Raw genomic sequence first — 20000 nt, forward strand, 5'->3', positions numbered from 1 at the left:
TACACAGGGTTTAGACAGGGTAGACAGTGGAGAGGTCAAGTCTCACTCCACAGTCAGACGCTTCCCTTGTTCTAGCTCAGGAATTTGTCATCTCCCCGCGTTCCCCGAGCTTGTTGATCGGCAAATTTGCTACTTTTAAATACTTAAACTTCATACTACAGTGTGACACTGTTTCACAAACAGTGGATCGAGACCCATTTGTAGGCCACGGACCAATTTTTAGGGGTCACACCACGTGTAAAAATCCCATTTTCTTTTCCTACAATTTATATATTTCAAAAGATGGAGGCAAATCTAATCTAATCTAGTCTAATCTCTCTTTTGGGTCTCGAGCTAAAAAGTTTAGGAACCACTGCATGATTAGGGCATACCTACCAAACTCCTGATTTTTGCAGGAGACTTCCTGAATTTGTACCCTGTCTCTTCGGCTCCCGAATTGAAATGTATCATTCCTGAACTCACCTTGCCTATGCTAGTAAAGCCTTATAAAAGTATCATACTCCCTGTTAGAATGCACTATATAGAGAGAGAGAGTGTGTGTGTGTGTGTGTGTGTGTGTGCGGGTGCGTGTGCGTGCGTGTGTGTGTGTGTGTGTGTGCATGTGCTCGTGCGTGTGTGTGTGCGTGTGTGTGTGTGTGTGTGTGTGTGTCTTTCAGGGAGAGACGAAGATCTTGAAGTTAAAGAACTTGCGTCCTCAGGACTACGCCAACTACACCTGTGTGTCCTCCGTCAGGAATGTGTGTGGAATCCCTGACAAGAGCGCCCACTTCAACCTCAACAACAGAACAGGTACGGTACATACACATATACACACACAACCGAGAATATGAAGTGTTTTGGCTGAGGTGTGGAAGGGCATTTGATAAGGTCCTGTCCAGAGAGGGTTGTTGACTTTGGCGAGGGGACAAGCAATGCTACCAGACGGGGGGGGGATCCCTGGGGGGAAAATGTTGAAAAGGAGATGGGAAACGTTGGGAGGAAGTGTGAGATGTTGACAGGAAAAGTCAATAAAGATGGGGAGGGCTAACAGGTGAAGATGAAGGGGGAAAATAAAATAACCAGCAGGAAAACAGCAGAGGTGAATGTTGAACTCCACTTGACTCCTATCAGTCAAGTGGAGGCGGGGGGCTAATGCAGATGTGCAGGGCTTAAAGTTCTCAGTCCTGGGGACGGATTTCAGTCCTGAGGATTTCATAGGGGTCATTTAATGAGATCAGTGCAAAAAAAGATTTGCAAAAAATAATTTTCAGTCTTGGGATTTGTTTTGGCTTTAAGCCCTGAAATGTGGAGATGAGGGCTGAAGAGAAAAGGTAGAAGAAAGGCAAAAGGATCAAATGGGACAAAAGCAACAAAAGTGACAGAGGGAAAAAGAAAACTCAATTCAGAAGATGATAATGGTGGTTGGGTGAGCGATGATGAAACGTGTGAAAAAGAAAAATCTCTATGGGCTCTGGGCTGTTAGAAATGAAACAGTTTTTACAGAAAACTAAAAACATGAGGTTGATCAAAGTTGAAAAGTACTTCCCCAGATAGAAATAGTTTTGTGAAGGCTTCCAGGCAAAACATGAAGTTAACACCCAATCGCCGAGGACGAAGTTCACCGTCCTTTCTATTAGTAACACCCAGCGTCCAGGACAAAGTTTTATCCAAAAGACGAAGTTTATTGATATGAAAACCGATCACATCGCTCTACAGCCTAGGAGCGCCTCTTGCGCAAACCTCGATGTTGCACAACAGTGGGACGTCATCTAAAATGTTTCCCTCCAGTTTAGCCGACGACAACGTTAATAACTCGCGATCTAAATCATACCGTCCAATTCTAAGAAAATATCCTGTGTTAGATGGCCCCCCGCTGTCCAGTCGCTAGTCACGTTAGATTTAATCATGCCTCATGTTGTTGTCGATCACCTTTAGAGTGTTTTGGCTACATTTAGCTGCTCCAGCCACTTCCAGTATAACTTCCAGTCCGTCAGTAAAAGTGCTCCGTTGTTATAAATAGATTGGGCGCTGTGATTTCATGGATTAAATAACCCCGGGCAATCGGAGTGTGAAGGAGTATGTTTTACCATGCAAGAGAATTTCAGATTTATGAAATTGGTGCAGAGGGTTGATGCAGAGTTGGAAATTGATAAGTGGCTAGTGTGATGGTGGTGGTGGTGCCTCTGGGTTCCTTCTGTGCGCTGGGTGCATTTAGTTTTGTCTTTAATGGACATGAAGATGAACTGGACAGTGATACAGCCAGCCACTTGCAGGCTTGGTTGGTTCTGGTTGACTGGACAATGGTGGAGCCTGCTACTTGTAGGCTCTGATTCTCAGATGGCTGAATCTCAGGAGAGCCTCTGGTTGGAAAGGCCAGGATGGACCTTTATCACAGTCCAACATCAGGACTCATTCACAGCCTGTGTGATAGCGGTCATGGTGGAAGTGTTGGATGTAGCTGGTCAAAGCTCAGTGGATACAGTAGCTGATCTGCTGGGGCTGATATCAAGCCCTACACATACCGTCTGTGAACGCTGCGTGTCAAAACAGCCGTCTCCGTTATTTTCAATTAACCTATCCCACACCGGCTCCATCCGACGCGCGTTCACGCCTCGCCTGACGCTCCGATAGGCCACTGTTCTATTTTCCAGGCGTTGCCGCGCGGCCACGCCTGTTCCGCATCGCTGCGCACCCAGTGTGTGTTGGGCTTCAGTTTACTATGTGGATTGTTTCCATAAACGATGTCTCTAAAAACTGTCTATGGAGGACACTGAACTTGAGAATCACAGCAGGGGAGAGAAAAATGGACTTGTACTGTACTGTTGTGTTGTGTCCAGAGACAGGCTGGGTGTGGAGGAGGACTCTGTGTATGGAGGGCACTCGGAGGCGGCAGCAGCATTTGGTGCAACAATGGTGTTATTTACAATGATGTTATCTGTTCAATTGAGGATGAGATTTTATGTTTTTGGTTAGATTTTTGGGTAAAATATGAATGTTTGATTGAAAACAAGCAAAGTGATTGTTGTTTTTTAGTTAGTAAATAAAGGGTTTTTAAAAAGCTAAAGTCTCTCTCTCTCTCTCTCTCTCTCTCTCTCTCTCCAGCGTCTCCCAGTATCAGGCTGCCGGTAGACGACCCCCTGGTGGTGAACCCGGGTCAGACGGTGACCCTGCCATGCGTGAGGGCGGGAGGGGAGCCCCTGCCCACGCTGAGGTGGCTGAGAGGAGGAGGAGGCAGCGCAGCGGAGGGGGAGGAGCTCCCGGAGAGGAGCGCCGTGAGCGGAGACACGCTCACTCTGCCCGCCATCACCTACCAAGAGGGCGGAGCCTACAGCTGCGTCGCCAGCAACAACGTGGGCAACCTCGCCAAGAAGACGGCCACCGTCCTCGTACGAGGTCAGCTCAGACATTTACACTGGTGGAAACTAAGTAGCCAAGTACATTTACTCAAGTACTGTACTTGAGTACAATTTGTGGGTAATTCTGAGTGGTGCCTGCCCTGATTGACGCACACACACACACACACACACACACACACACACACACACACACACACACAGCACCACTCAGTTCAGACGGGTATTTTAACTTTTTGGCGGTATCAAAAATATCTTAAAAGTCCTTAAATTGCCACCTCACTGTTGTCTGGGGACCGCCCAAAATCATCTACCCACAGGTTGAGAACCACTGTTCTATTGTGTACCAAAACAATGTTCCTCTCCGGAGGAGGACAACAAAGAACGAATCTCAATCTAGTATGCAGATTTTTAGCTGATTTGACTCATTTGCAAACTTCAACCGGTTATGGCGGGGGGGTTAGAGGGCTTTGTGAGGGGGGTGGGGGTATTGTTGTAAACAGACACAGCTGCAGGCAGGTGGGAAGCAGGACTATAGTCACTATACATGTTCTATTCTAGGGTAGAAGATTAATGAATGCAAGTTCCTCTAATGCACTGACTCTCAGCTCCTTTGGTTTTTTGGGCCAGCGCCCGTCCTCCTATCCAATACCCCCCCCCCCCCCCCCACACACACACACACACACACACACACACACACACACACACACACCACACACACACACACACACCCAATTAAAAATTGAGGCTAAGTTTCAGCTCTGAAGATTCATGTTTATGTATGAGTCTGTGTTTCTTATCTAATTTTTATAAAGCGTCTCACTGACTGTAAGAATGGGACTACTTCCCAGCGAGAAAAAGAAAAAAGAAAGATGAAACAAGTTACAGAAACTAGTTTTCTCTCTCCAATGTGGTCGTTATGCCAATTGATTCCTCCCCACACACACACATACACACACACACACACACACACACACACACACACACACACACACACACACACACACACACACACACTCATTGCTGTGTGTGTTGCAGCTCTGCAGCTGTGTCCTACTGACTCACCTGCCAGCGTGGAGCCCCTGCTCTGTCCCACTCAACCTTCAACACTCCCTGCTGATTGGTGCCCTAGCCCGTAGAGTATGTGTGTAGTGACAAATATCACCCTCCCCGCGTTCGCACAGACCAAGGCCCCAGTGAGGCTCTCCAACGTTGAAGCACTGGGCCCTAGTGGTAAGAGGAGGGACTGCAGGCTGACCCGTGGAGGTATGACGAGGAAATCCCGTGCAGCTGGGCTTTAACATTGAGCGCTCGTTTGCACTTCCGCATTTTGGACACCAAATTTTGGTGTCCAAATCGAAAAAAGGCGGAAGTAGACGGTTCTTCTGGGTGCTTCAAAACGCCACTGAGCAACTTCCACTGACATGAATACCGGGGGGGAAAGGGGGGGTTCAGTCTCTATCCTTCTTTATACTCTATGGCACAGACGCTCGAAAAAGCCAGATGAACCACGGTGGATTTGAACCCACAACCTCCGCTGTGGTGGGCAGCTACAGTACTTTACACCGCGCCACCCGGGCACCAAGCCTGCATGTGGCTATGAGGACTAGGATTGTATAGCCTTAAAATAGGACAGGGTTTCTGTCGTATTATTATCTAGTGTTAACAAACTGCAAGAATTAATGCATTAGAAAATAAAATACTAATTAGGTCTGAATATTTATCACAATGAGCAATGAAAATTGATTCGGTGCAGGTACCAAACAAGGAACTAATCAAATGAATCGAAAGAATACCTTTTGCAATGAAAATACTGGATTTTAGTAAAATAATTGGCATGTCATGTGTTGTGAGCTAGACAGAGCTATTTTCTGTATTTATGTATGACACCGTAGTACATCAAGGTATGCATTAGCGGTTAAATAAGTGGTCAGGGTAATCAATAATTAAATTTAAAACAAATCAATCATATTGTTTTCTATGGTGATTAAAAAAAAGGAATGATGTGAATTAAATGATAGAACTTTACTAAAGTTCTACTTTAGATACTGTGTATAATAAACACATACAAAAGTTTTCTGCCTGACAGCAGCGAAAGCATACCTCACTCTCCACTACTCACTGCAGAGAGGGAGAGAAAGAGAGAGGGATTTTTCTCTCCTCTCTGCTGTTTTTGGTTGTCGTGAATTTCTGCAGCAAAGTCCCAAAATGCAGCGTCATGATTTATCAACCTCTACTCATCAGAACAGATGACCTGCAGCATGAACCTGTGGTTCACATCAGGAGAGGAGATGAATACATTTGAATACACTCAAAGTGAGGTCCAGGGACCCCAAGGGTCCTTGAGGGGGGTTCCAGGGGTTCCCCAGCTAAATTAGTTACATTAATATAGCATCCAAATCGGTTTAACCAACTGAACCCTATATGTATCCCTAAAACATCCGGGGCAACGCTCCACATGTCCCAGAATCTTATCCCTTCTGGCTCTCAAACTGTGGAACAAACTCCACATTGCACTTAGAACTGCAGACTCACTCCCAATTTCCCACCGTAGACTTATACCTCTTCAGACTCCACCTTAGCCTGTAGCACTTAAGATAGCCTTGGCGACGGTGCAGTCTTATAAAGATTGTAAAATGTAGTGTTATTTAGACAGATGCTATAGGTTCATTTTGTTTACCTGGCATCCTGTCGTTTCTATAGTTTAATTGTACAGATTACTACATTAGAATGCTATCTGGATTTGTCTATGATTCTAGATTACTGAGGTACCACACTGTCTCTTTGCATTGTATTAACGTTGCTGTAAGTCGCTCTGGATAAAGAGCGCCGGCTAAATGCCTGAATTGCAATTTGTAAATACATCTGCATGTGTAAAACAAGTTGAGATGTGGCGCGTTTGAGCTTTTAGATTGGAAAAATGTGGAATCATTTAGAACTTTTTAACAACACAACATTTGTATCCAGCTGGCACATAATATTTTCCGATGGGGGTCCTTCACATGAAAAGGTTTGTGAATCACTAGCATATATGACACTTACAGTATGTGGATAGTGGCAAGGCAAGTTTATTTATTCATGTATACAGTAGCACATTTCAAGTGCTTTTCATAAAACATTAAAGGAGCACTTCGCCCATTTTCTTCATATAATTGGTCTTCACTAATGCACACTATAAGATGTCACCTTCTGTCTATTCAGAGGTAGGCTGTGGATATTATGGAAAATATTAATATCCAGTCAGGGTGAATCTGCCTCTAAGACGTAAGAGTGTCTGCTAAATTCACAAATTGTAAAATGTAAAAAAATAAAAGATCCATTATAATCCGACGGTAATGTGTCCTCCTCCTCCGTCCGTTATTATAGGCAGTGATGGAAAGTAATTAAGTACATTTACTCAAGTACTGTAGTTTAGTAAAATTTTGAGGTATTCATAGTACTTTACTTGAGTATTTCCAATTTCCAATATTTTACTTCTACTCCACTACATCTCAGATCCAAATATTGTACTTTTACTCCAGTACATTTATTTGAAAACTTTAGTTACTAGTTACTTTGTAGATTTTGATTATTATTACAAAACATACATTAACAACTTCAGCCTTAGCCTACAGTATATACATTTCGGCCCTTTGAAAATAGCCAATCAACAAGTTCACAATGCGTCACGGCGGCTATTTTCAAAATATATTTTTTTACATTTGAAAACTTGAAACAGGACATTGTGCATATTGTGGAGTCTCGCTACAATACCACCAGAATAATGGGCGCGTTACTATGACAACCAGACAAACGCCGACGCGCTCCGCCCACGGACGCGTCATAGACGGCATCTACTATCCCAGTGCGATCCTACATCAGCTGCGGCTGATGCGGCCGCCGCCCGATTGGCAATCAGCGACAGCCGCAACCTGTCAGCCGCGCCCTTTATAAACGCCAGTGGAACTTAGCCCTGACACTGGCTGGTTCACCCAAGAACGCTCGGACAGTGTATGTCGGCAGCTTGGCGCTGGATGGTAAGTGCACACTCCTCTCGGTACCGGATCCCTCGACGATATCTAAATGCTCTGTTTGATTGTTTGTTCCGCAACTCAACTCTGTTTGTTTCCACCTCATCAGGCTTGTAGGAGTGGGGCTGAAAGCGCACACGGGAGTGTGTGCCCCCCATAGAAAAGTGTTACTGGAAAGCCGTGCATACCTGGAGACCCTCCTGACTCGGTTCGGCGGCGAGCAGCGGAAGACGGACCCTCGTATCCACCGGCAGACCACCACACGTTAAGGTCGCAGTAAGACAAACGTTCTTTCACTATCACACGTTGGCTAAGAAGAGGCACTTACAGACGCACCTTGTTGACGTTAACTGAAGAGAAGACGTATAGTTACCTGTGTCACGCTAAACCTGAAGAATGTGAACGAAGAGGATATTGATGAGGTTTATCACAGAAAGTACATTCCAGTTAAAGTGTCACATCAACCCTGTGAACGAAGACAGGCTGTTTGTGTTCAGTTAAACCTGTAAAAGACTTTAAGTTGGCGAGAGCCCTACCTTACCCTGGTGAAAGAAGACCAAGGCTGTCATTAGAAAGAAAGACGCTGTTTCTGTTAACACATTGGCTGCTGTAACATACTGCTACGGCGGGCCCACTGTATAGAGAGAAATCAGAATATAAGTACTTGTGTACCCACCTGTTGGCCGAGCCTAAGGGGCCCTAGGTTATCTACTCACCCGGACCCGAACCAAGTACTTTTACTCTGATTACTCACCTTTATGTATCCGAGTACTTCTACTCAAAAGTACTCTTCTGTACCCTGGGGCTAGAGAAAGTCACTTACCTTTATACCAACCTCCGGGGGAGCCTCCTGGCGCCCTCTGGACCCTGAGAAAGGAAAAGAAGAAGAGGAAAGTTATAGAAACGTCTAGTTGGTAGATTGCCTAGACTGGAGTATCAGGCCCCAACCCCTGTACTTACCTTGTGCTCTGACCGTTGCTAACCACCCCTCTCATCCTCTGCAGTGTTGTTACCCTCATAGAAGACCGGACCTCAAGAAGGAATGTTGACTGTTGATTTTTGACTTTTGTTTGAACTGAACTGAAATAAATCCAGGGGCACCACCGTGCGTCTAACCCCTGACACTGCTCTCTGAGTCCTGTTTCCCACCCGACCTCCCACAATATGCATAACGAGTACTTTCTACGTTTGGTACTTCAAGTACATTTTGATACCAATACCTTGCATGCACTTTCACTCAAGTACATTTTGAATTCTACTGCAATTCTACATTGCAGTATTGATTGGTCACATTCATGTTCAATATGCTAATGGTAGTAAAACATTTGGGTACTTTCTTCCCCACCACATAGGCCTGCGTAAGGGTCGTTTCTGGATCACGCCGGACCCCTACCACGACGACGACCACATCCAGATCGGCCGCGAGGTGAAGATCAGCTGCCAGGTGGAGGCCACGCCCCCCGAGGAGCTGCGCTTCTCCTGGCTGAAGAACGGCCGGCCGCTGCGCAGCTCGGAGCGCATGGTCATCACGCACACGCCGGACCCGCCGGACGCTGCCGCGCCGCTGGGCGCCACCAGCCTGGACATCATCGACCTCAAGTTCACCGACTTCGGCACCTACACCTGCGTGGCCTCGCTGGCCAGCGGCGCCATTCCCGAGGTCAGCATCGACGTCAACATCTCCTCCACGACCGGTGAGTTGGCATGTTGTTATCATTATTATTACTAGAGCGGTGCCCGTGGGGCCTCTACAGCAGTGACCGTTGGGCACTGGCCTACTTGGAACGATGCAAATTGGAAATGCATGCCCCACCCAGATATTATGTGTTGGAGCTTCTACAGCGGTGCCCTGGCCTACTTGGAACGATGCAAGTTGGAAATGCATGCCCCACCCAGATAATATGTCTGTGTCCCTTTTATGCCCATATATGGAGTTCAGCCCGTACAGAGGCTTTTTTAGCCTTTTTTTTTGGCTTTTTTTAGTGGGTCCGACACCGGCCACTGCACCCCCTGCAGTGGTGTGGAATGCGTGTGTCGAATTTGAAGTCTGGGGGCTAACGGTTCTCGAGTTACGTGGATTACACACAGACAGACTGACATACAGACAGAGACTTGGTGCATTTATAGATAGATTATTATTATTATATTTATTACTTGCGCGTAATAATTTCGCCCGGTCTCTTCCGCCGTGACAGCTGTCCCGCCATTCGATGTTTATGCAGAAAAACATCAAATCTGTGCCTGTTTTGCTGGGACCAAACGACCACAAATGACCATATTTCTTATGTCATCATTTAGAGCTAGTCATACGTATACTATATACATAATCAGTAAAAATAAAATAGCAAATTGTGCCTGATCTGCTGGGACCAGAGTACGTGGTGTGTATATGTATGACTAGCTCTTAATGATGACGTAAGAAATATGGTCATTTGTGGTCGTTTGGTCCCAGCAAACCAGGCACAGATTTGCTGTTTTCTTGCATAAACATCAAATGGCGGGACAGCTGTCACGGTTTTTGGCGCAAAGTAACCACAGTATACCGCTAATCAACTTACAACTACACACTCTATATAGTATATGTATATGTATACGTATGTCCTACGTCATCATTTACAGCTAGTCATACGTATACTATATACATAATCAGTATAAAATAAAATAGCAAATTGTGCCTGATCTGCTGGGACCAGAGTACGTGTTGTGTATATGTATGACTAGCTCTCAATGATGATGTAAGAAATATGGTAATTTGTGTAATCTGGTCCCAGCAAACCAGGCACAGATTTGCTGTTTTCTTGCATAAACATCAAATGGCGGGACGGCTGTCATGGTTTTTGGCGCAAAGTAACCATAGTATACCGCTAATCAACTTACAACTACATACTCTATATAGTATATGTATATTTATACGTATGTCTTACGTCATCATTTAGAGCTAGTCATACGTATACTATATACATAATCAGTAAAAATAAAATAGCAAACTGTGCCTGATCTGCTGGGACCAGAGTACGTGGTGTGTATATGTATGACTAGCTCTCAATAATGACGTAAGAAATTGAAGAAAAATTTTAACGTTAGTGTAGTGTGCAAACAATTAAATACAAATCCAACTAGAGATTACGGAAGTATTTTAGATCATGTATATTCTAACAAATGTGAAAGTATTATTACAGAAATTGAAGTTAGAGACACATATTACTCTGATCATGATTTAGTATTAATATCACTATAGTCCAACATGTCCAACAATTGACAATTTACAATAAGTAATACAATAATTATACTGTATAATATATTTTAATTCAGTTTATATACTTTTTTTTTCATCAAATATCAATGATTTATTTTTCTTTGAAAATAAAGATAGAAACTTGAACCATACTTCATAATACTAGGTGTTTACATGCATAAAGTAGATAGGTAGCAAATAGTTACATCTAATAATTAGACATTTCAAACGTTCCTTCACAGAGATATTGAGATTCCACCATTTACAGAATAATTATACTGTATAACATATTTTAATTCAATTTATATACCTTTTTTTTCATCACATATCAATGATTTATTTTTCTTTAAAAAACTAAAAAGGGATCCAGAATATATCTACATCGATAAAACTGTATTTCTTATATAGATAGAAACTTGAACCATACTTAATAATACTAGGTGTTTATATGCATAAAGTAGGTAGGTAACAAATAGTTACACCTACAACGATCAAAAGTACTTGCGCGCTCTGCTTGCGCACTAGTTGGCCATTTATGGCCTACTAGTGTGCAACAAGCAAGTATGCACTCGACAGAGTGCAGTTCTAGTTATTATTATTATCATCGTTGGCTGCTGGCTGTCATTGGGGCAGAAACCTTTTTTCTCCCATTATTAAATACTTTAACCCCATATGGTTGAGCGGAGTCCCTCAGGGCTCTATGCTAGTGTTTCTTTTTGCTTTCTGTTATTGCTCATGTGGTATAGGCTTTTCGATCGGCTATTTTCTGCAAACGCTTCCCTCACAATGTGAATGCTGAAGTTTAAGTGGTTAACTTTTTGTGTTTTTTTTTTAAATTATTATTATTATTAACGCCCTACTTGGTCACACTACAGCGTCCAAAAGTATCAAAAATAGCAGATCCACTTCTAACCCAGAAACAGTCTAACATGGTAGCATTTGCCACACTGATAGCAAGACGTAGAATATTGTTGGGATGGAAATCCCCAACTTCCCCTTCTATAGCTATGTGGCTTAAGGATATTATGCGATTTTTAAAATTGGAAAAAATAAAGTTTACAATTAGAGGTTCAACAGAAAGGTTCTTTTCTAGCTGGCAACCATTTATTACCTACTTTGAGAATCTGAGAGTACTTCCGACCAAGGTTATAATAGTTTTGGTTTTTTCATTATAGTTTAGTTTTAGTTAGTTTTGACATATTTTTTTCTAATTCAGTTAGTTTTAGTTAGTTTTTAGAGCGGGTTTGCTAGTTTTAGTTTAGTTTTTATTTTGTGAAAATGCTTAGTTTTAGTTTAGTTTTAGTTTAGTTTTAGTTTAGTTTTAGTTTAGTTTTAGTTTTTTCGTACTTTGGTTTATTTGTAACGAAGTATAGGATTAAAAAAGATCAGAGCAAGTATTGTGTAATAAAAACTCAACAAAAGATACCATTTAAAAGTATATATATTCAGTCTCTGATGGACAATCAACCATGACATACTTCGCATATTTTCCCATCCTCATCCACAAGGCACTTGCTTGCATCTCCCACACAGTCATATTCGAAGAAATCCCATATTGGGCTGTGGTGGCCACCTGCAAGACCTCAGAAAGGAGGACACTTTTGCGGGGCTCTCTCCCCAGCCCCCCACCCCCCCCAAACAGACACACACAGTGTTTAGAAAAGCGCTATAAAATTCCAGATATTATTATTATTACTATACTATTGCACGCACCTGATTTTCACCACCATCATCTCCAGCAGTATGTCCACAGAGAACATATATTTGCTAATTCAATTAACCTTTTTAAATGATGGGGTACCACAAAGGTCATTCCTTTTATAATCAATTTATTTTATTTCATGTTTAGATATGTTTTATGTTGAATCTCTTTCTTGTGGGGTTTTTTATACAGTCTTATGGTCATCGGTGTGGGACATAGAATGAAGCCAGTAGCCTATGTTCACAGTGCTTTAGCCTCCCTTTCTTTATGATGTCGAGCCATATTGCTCATTAAATGTAGTTTTTCATTTTGCATTTTTGGTTTATTTATCCCTGCATTAACTATACTAAAGTGATTGTGAGAACACACATTCCACAAAAAACAAACAGACCATCCCACTGGCAGTGTTGACAGGTTTTGGAAGAGAAACAAGCAACCATGTCTATGAAAACAAGCCCAAAAGAAGCCTGACTAGGCTTAGTAGGCTATTTTATAAAACAAGGCCAAAGTCGCTTATAATTAAGCGGACATGGCAACGTCTCCTCTCTCTTTTTAAGACAGAGGGAGTGTGGCTGGCTCGCTGCGGAGCTGAGCAGCTCTGCGGAGATTTTAATACAGAGACAACGTAAATGACAGTTATGACACAAGCACTGTATATCACACAAAACCGGACAATTATGTGTCCGGCCAGAGGTTGAGTTGGGAGGAGGACAGGTGGTTCTAAAACCGGACTGTCCGGCGTGAAACCGGACGTCTGGCCACTCTTTCTGCCAACTTTTGCCATTTTTGCGAGATGCAAGCAGCAGCATTAAAACTTGAAGCGACCACGGGGCTGCACTGCAGAATGTAAACACGGATCGTAAAGCGTTGTGACATGCTGCCTTACGGTGCTGAAAAGTGCCGTAAAAACGGCTCGGGAAATAAGGAAAAGAACCGAATTCATTTAAAAGGTTTATATTCTAAATGTCCGTAAGGCATATAAATATTGATAAAAAAACGATAACGAATGCCATTTTGTCTATCATTTCAGTTCGTTTTAGTTAGTTTTGTGAACACACAATACAGTTTTAGTTTAGTTATCGTTTTTTAATTTATTTTAGTTTCAGTTTAGTTTCAGTTAACTAAAATGTTTTTTTAATTCTAGTTTTCGTTTTTTCGTTAGTTATAGTTAACTATAATAACCTTGCTTCCGACAGACGAATTGAATCAATACTTCTATGTGTGTTTTTTGCATTCTCATAATGATAGAACTGTGTATAGAGGGTGATATATGACAACGTTCCGAACACAATCTTTTCCGACATAACTTGTGACTGACTATCTCTTGAACTCGAATAACCCAACTCATAATTGTACTTATTTTGTTTTATTTTATTTTATTTTTTATTTATATTGTTTTTGTTATCTGTGCTTAAATTATTATTTTTGTATCCTACTGTTTATATCATATGTCTGTATGTATGTTTGTTTTTGTATGTCTGTACTAAATTATTAATGATATTTTTTATATTGTTTTGATGATGACGATAACTGGGGGGAGGGATGGGGTGAGGGAGAAAAAAAAAGGTATGTTCAAACTGTACTAAATTGTTGAAACCTATTACCAATAAACATATATTTAAAAAAATAAAATAGCAGATCCGCAAGATCGAAATACAGCGCAATCTGCTGCTTTGGCAATTTTATTAAATTGACATTAACAGTTCTGGACATACAGTATGAGGTTTTGACCCGACAGACTGTATGTGAAGTAATAAACCCAGTTTATAACTTAGTGAATTTAGTGAATTTGTTCATTTTTATAAATAAAAGTTTGAAATATGATGAGACAGAGGTGTAGCGCAAGGCTGAGGTTTTTCAACATTGTGCCCGGGGCGGGGACAACCACGGGTTCACATGTGGACCTGTTACTCTGAGAGTGTACAAATGGAACAAAAATTGACCTGTATGGGTCCATTTTGTTCCATTTGTACACTTTTCCATTACATTTGTCTCTATAGGTATAGCGGACACAGACACAAAGTCAACTGTGCGTTGTTGACATTATTTATTCCACAAGGATGCCCATGCTAAAAAAAACCTATGTACTCTCTACTCCTCTCCTCTACTCTCCTCTGCTTTGTTCCACTAAGGACAAACTCATGAAAGACAAAAATGGCACTTCCATGCTTTTGCTTCGAACTGAATTCTGGGAATCGCATCCCATAGACAGACAGTGAAACTGTCAATGAGAATGACAGAGGTGTCACCAAATGACACCATTGTGTGTGGTTGCCTCCAGTCGCATGCACTTAGGTTCAACTCTTCACTCACTGTTTCCCCAAAAAATAGGACCCTTAAGGGGCTGATGGATAGAAGAACGTATCAGGCACTCTCGTCAAGAAGCATGCCCGTTGTCTTTTTTAGCGGCTGTAGCCACTCCAGGGGCGTCGAGTGGGCACGTCAAAACCGGTTGACGCATCTTTCGGAGCTCGCTTCTATTTTCAATCGTTAACGCGGGCCACAAAATACAGACCACTAAAATACAGTATATAATGGGCATCCGAGTGTCAACGTGTGTGTGTGTGTGTGTGTTGTTATTTATTTATCCAGGGTAGTTGAGCACAAGTGCTCAATACCAGCAACGCACGCACGCACGCACGCTTTTGCACTCTTCTAAGTTTTAGGTCCACCGCTGCCCCGGATGTTTGTGTTGTCACTGGTTTGATCATTCTGAAGTTGTCTGGAATTCTTCAGCTTAATGTAAAATAATTACAGAGACCAACTTTTTTTCAGAAAAGTGCTACTGTTCTCTTTATGAAAATATCACCAAATAAAATCAATCAATCAATCAATCAGACTAAATTGATAGGGACTCTTTGATGCTTCAAATTCTCCCACCTCCAAAGTGAACAAGACAGCGGAGCGTCATTGACTGAGTATTGAACCTGTTATTGATCCAAGCTTCATTGACGCGACCCCGAGCGACATTGCCCAGCACATTATTGACACGCTCTATCAGCATCGGTGGCGTCTTAACAACAGGATGTGGTCTGGCGTACTGTTGGCGTATTGCTATACGTTAAGTACCGTGAGAAAGGTCAAAAAGCAGCTGTGCTAGGCACAGCCCCTTAGCTGTTCTTAAATCCAGCGCTGATATTTCTTTCCATTCAAAAGAGAGTACCAGTAAGACGCCCTAAAGGGCGAGGTCAACACCCACATCAAACACAGGTTTGATGAGGTCAGATCAATGTATGGAATGTCAGAACAGGGTGGACAGGGTGCAGGGGCAGTGTCTTGAGTGTACAGGGTTTGATGAGGTCAGATGAGGTCAGATCAACATGGAACAACATGGAATGAACTTTGTACTGTGTCTTACTCTTGAGTGTACAGGGTTTGAGTGTGACAGACGTGTGACGCACGTGTGATGGATGGTCACGATGCGTGATGGATGGGAGATGCAGGGTTTCATAGTAAACTGCAACCTACAGTCGTAATAAGTATCTGCACATTTCTCAAGTTGCAATTGAATGACTTTTAATACCTTTTGAATACCAAATTGTCAACTATTACTGTACGATAAGACAGAGGCAAACATTGTGAAAATAGCCGATCTACAAGAGCTTGTAATTTGTCTGTTTTCTCAATATTTATCTGTGGAACTTCACAAACTAAACGTAACATTGTTTTCATATTTCAAGCACATGTTTTTTCATTATGTGACTAAAGGTCCGTAGCAACACCCCAGTTTCGTGGGTACCAACCGGTGAACTTTGTGCAATTAATTCTCATTAATTTAAACTGCGGTTTGTGTTATGAGTACTTGCTCACACAGAGAGCAATTATAATGTTGTTATGGCACACTATCAATACAATAAAAAACATGACATTTGATTCCTCTTGGGTTCCAAATGGACCCTTACAGGTCTGTAACTCTGAGAGTGTACAACTGGAACCAAATGGACCCTTACAGGTCTGTAACTCTGAGAGTGTACAACTGGAACCAAATGGACCCTTACAGGTCTGTAACTCTGAGAGTGTACAACTGGAACCAAATGGACCCTTACAGGTCTGTAACTCTGAGAGTGTACAACTGGAACCAAATGGACCCTTACATGTCTAACTCTGAGAGTGTACAAATGGAACCAAATGGACCCTTACAGGTCTGTAACTCTGAGAGTCTACAACTGGAACCAAATGGACCCTTACAGGTCTGTAACTCTGAGAGTGTACAACTGGAACCAAATGGACCCTTACATGTCTAACTCTGAGAGTGTACAAATGGAACCAAATGGACCCTTACAGGTCTGTAACTCTGAGAGTGTACAACTGGAACCAAATGGACCCTTACAGGTCTGTAACTCTGAGAGTGTACAAATGGAACCAAATGGACCCTTACAGGTCTGTAACTCTGAGAGTGTACAACAGGAACCAAATGGACCCTTACAGGTCTGTAACTCTGAGAGTGTACAAATGGAACTGAATGGACCCTTACAGGTCTGTAACTAGAGTGTACAAATGGAACCAAATGTACCCTTACAGGGCATATAACTCTGAGAGTTATGGTGGACCTTGAGATAACCACCGGTATTGGTATTGTATAGCCGGCTCTGACAGTGTGATAAAAAACCGGTTCCAAATGTTGGAATCCTGTACCTCCCGTTATTCCGGTCTTCTCACTATTCCTCTCTCTCTCTCTCTCTCTCTCTCTCTCTCTCTCTCTCTCTCCAGTCCCCCCAGAACTGTCAGTCCCTCGTGGTCGGTCCCACCTCATCGTGCAGGAGGGAGACACCGTCGAGCTTCAGTGTCTCGTCTCCGGGAAGCCCAAGCCCATAATCCTCTGGTCCCGCATATTCCAGGTATAGGGATGGAACATATGAAAATTGTGGCAAAAACAATTGCTATTAATTATATTATCGCTTTTTTGTTTACCACTTGAACACCCAGCATCCCTATTCTGGGGGGAACTTTCGCAAAAAATAGCCAATCTACAAGACGTGTTGCGTTGCAATGTGTTGTGAGCTTGTAGATCTGCTAATTTTGGTGAATGGATTTGTGTAGAGTGGAATAAGAGCGTATACCAAATGTACCCTCTATATACAGCGTATATAGAGGGTTTAAGTGGTACCGAATCTGCAGCTCAACAATAAGCTATAGTTCATCCTGTATTGTATGAGTACTGAGGACAATTTCACTACAACACTCTCCACGATACGATTATATGAGCGTGATAAACGCTAATAACGATTATCGTCCCATCCCTACTTCCAGGAGGTGGGAGGCGGAGCCTCGGCCTCCGGAGCAGCGATGGCGGTGGCAGGGGGCGGGGCTTCCTCTGGACAGCACGGGGGGCCGGGAGCCGCCGTGGCGATGCCCGACGGCTCCGCCCAGACGGAGAGCTACGACGGAGTGCTGCGATTGGTCAACGTGTCTCGGGAGATGGGCGGCTTCTACAGGTGTCAGACCAGCCAGTACAACGGCTTCAACGTGAAGCCCAGAGAGGCCGTCATAGAGGTGGTGGTACAGTGTGAGTAACATGAGTCACCAAATGAACACATACCACAGCGGCACATAAAAGTAGCAGATCAACAAGCACGATATGCGGCGTGAATCGGTGCGTTTTGAGCTTGTAGATCAAGTTTGAGAACTAATGGTATAGACTAGGGCTGAAGTGGTTAACCGTCAGCTGTGGAGGCGGCACTGAATCTGTGCCTTCGTGCGTGTGTGTGTGTGTGTGTGTGTGCGTGCGTGTGTGCGTGCGTGCGTGTGTGTGTGTGTCCTGGGAACATGTAAATGGCTCTCTAACGTGATAAACATGCAACCTCTTGGGCATGTTTAACACACACACACACACTTTCTACCTCTCTCTCTCTCTCTCTCTGACAATGGTTGCACTTGATATTATTTTTGTGATGTTCTGTACATTTTAGATGTTTTAGATGGCTTTTGAGCGCTTCACTTGTGAGCTATGATTTTATTTATTTTTTTCTACATTTTTATCCCACGATTTTGTAACCCAGCTTTTTCTTTTCACCCAGTGCCAATTATCTAATGTAATCCTGGGCGCTACACTTCTTCTGCCAACCTAGGGGGGCAGCGGACTGACCTCATGCCTCCTTCTATGCATGAGGAGTCCAAGCTGCTTCTTTTCACCTGACAGATGGGAATTTCCCCGGCCGGACGTAGCGCGTGGAAGGGACACGTTATTCCGACCAGTTCCTTTCCCTTCCATCAGGCGTCCCAGCTGGCCAGGGGGAGGTAGTTTTAGAGACCAGGATTACGGCATGTTTTTGTGAGGGTATCTACCCTAGGGGACACGGGGAGAACATGCAAACTCCACACAGAAAGGCCCTATCGCCAACCCCCGCCTCGGGTATGGGCACTGATGACGCGGAGGAGGGAACACGCCGCCAGTGCCCACAGCGTCCCCAGCGGGAATCGAACCCAGGACCTTCTAGCTGTGAGGCGACAGCACTACCAACTGTGCCACCGTGCCCCTGAGCTATGAATTTTAATTTAACATGCTTGTATTCATTCTGTTAGTGTAGGATTCTACGCAGGGCGGGGGCGTCGTTGAGCGTTTAGGCCCTTTAGTGCAGTGCTTCTGAAAGTGGGGTCGTTCAGGGGGGGTTCCAATCCCCAACCAAATTTGTTACCACGGTAATATCATCAAAATCTGTTTAACCACTTTAACCATAATATGGTATAATATGGTATACAGTATATATTATATACTGTACACATTGTTTATTTGAAAATAGCTGATCTTCAAACTCAAAATGTTACGGGTTTTGAGCTTATAGATCCGTCTATTAACGATCCACTTCCCTATACTGACCGCTCTGAAGTTACAAACGACCAGAGAGCACTCCCGGGTGTTCAGAACATATTTCTGAACGCCCTTACACTAATATAAAATAATGACCCAGAGCAGAGCAGAGCAGTCTTCATCAGACCAGAACAATGAGAGCCAAAGCCTGTCTCTGTTTAACCAAACCCTATACTGGAGTCACCCAGGGCTCTATACTAGTCATTTTTACGTTTTGTGTTATTGTGGGGAAATGCTTTCGCTGAAAATTGCCGATCAACAAGCTCACAACCGCGTGGAAACATGATGCGTTGTGAGCTTGTCGATCTGCTACTTTCCCCCACAATACTGATGCTGGGTTTTAAGTGGTTAATGATTCTGAACGTCATTAATTGGGGTTAAATGTGGTCAAATTACCCTCGTGAACCCAATTAGATTGAATTATAATCCTGACGCACAGTTGGGATGTGTGCGGCTGTTATCTGTAGTACCGTATACAATGTATACGATACTCCTGGATGCTGCGGTTAATATATAAGGTTATATAACCTTTAGTAATGCATCATACAAATACAATGTCCTGTTTCTGCAACATCTATGGATAAACAGATGTCTGTATGGGATGTAAGGACAACATGTTTCTTTGTGTATAGCAACATTCAAGTGTCTTAACACAAAACCATACAATTTAAAACTATTTAAAAAATAATTATAACTTAATAAATTATAACAATAATTAAAAGGTTATCAGTGCTGAAAATGACAAATTATTGTCTCTGTCGGCTGTGAAACCTCATCCAAAACCGTTTCAAGATTTAAATTGAAAAGTAGCAGATCTAAAAGCCCAAAACCCCTTAATGCTTTTGTAGCTTTTTTTTTCACTGTAGTACGATCAAGATTCACGGAAAAACACCAAAAAGTTCAAACACGGAGA

The 20000-nt window shown here is 43.0% G+C and overlaps 1 protein-coding gene across 1 annotated transcript in view; it reads left to right on the plus strand.

The window, feature by feature from the left end:
* The window catches only part of LOC310878180 (MAM domain-containing glycosylphosphatidylinositol anchor protein 2-like), a gene marked incomplete at both ends in the record, with an annotated part of 95631 nt that overhangs the window by 48425 nt on the left and 27206 nt on the right, over positions 1-20000 (plus strand). Inside the window, 5 exons of the mRNA XM_083792334.1 lie at positions 657-789; positions 3082-3372; positions 8695-9036; positions 16990-17117; positions 17602-17785. Coding sequence (XP_083648460.1) covers positions 657-789; positions 3082-3372; positions 8695-9036; positions 16990-17117; positions 17602-17785 — 1078 coding nt within the window. The remainder of the gene's footprint in view (positions 1-656; positions 790-3081; positions 3373-8694; positions 9037-16989; positions 17118-17601; positions 17786-20000) is intronic.

The sequence above is a fragment of the Protomyctophum parallelum genome (genome assembly GCF_964188405.1).
Source record: "Protomyctophum parallelum genome assembly, chromosome: 20".
Taxonomy (NCBI): Eukaryota; Metazoa; Chordata; class Actinopteri; order Myctophiformes; family Myctophidae; genus Protomyctophum; species Protomyctophum parallelum.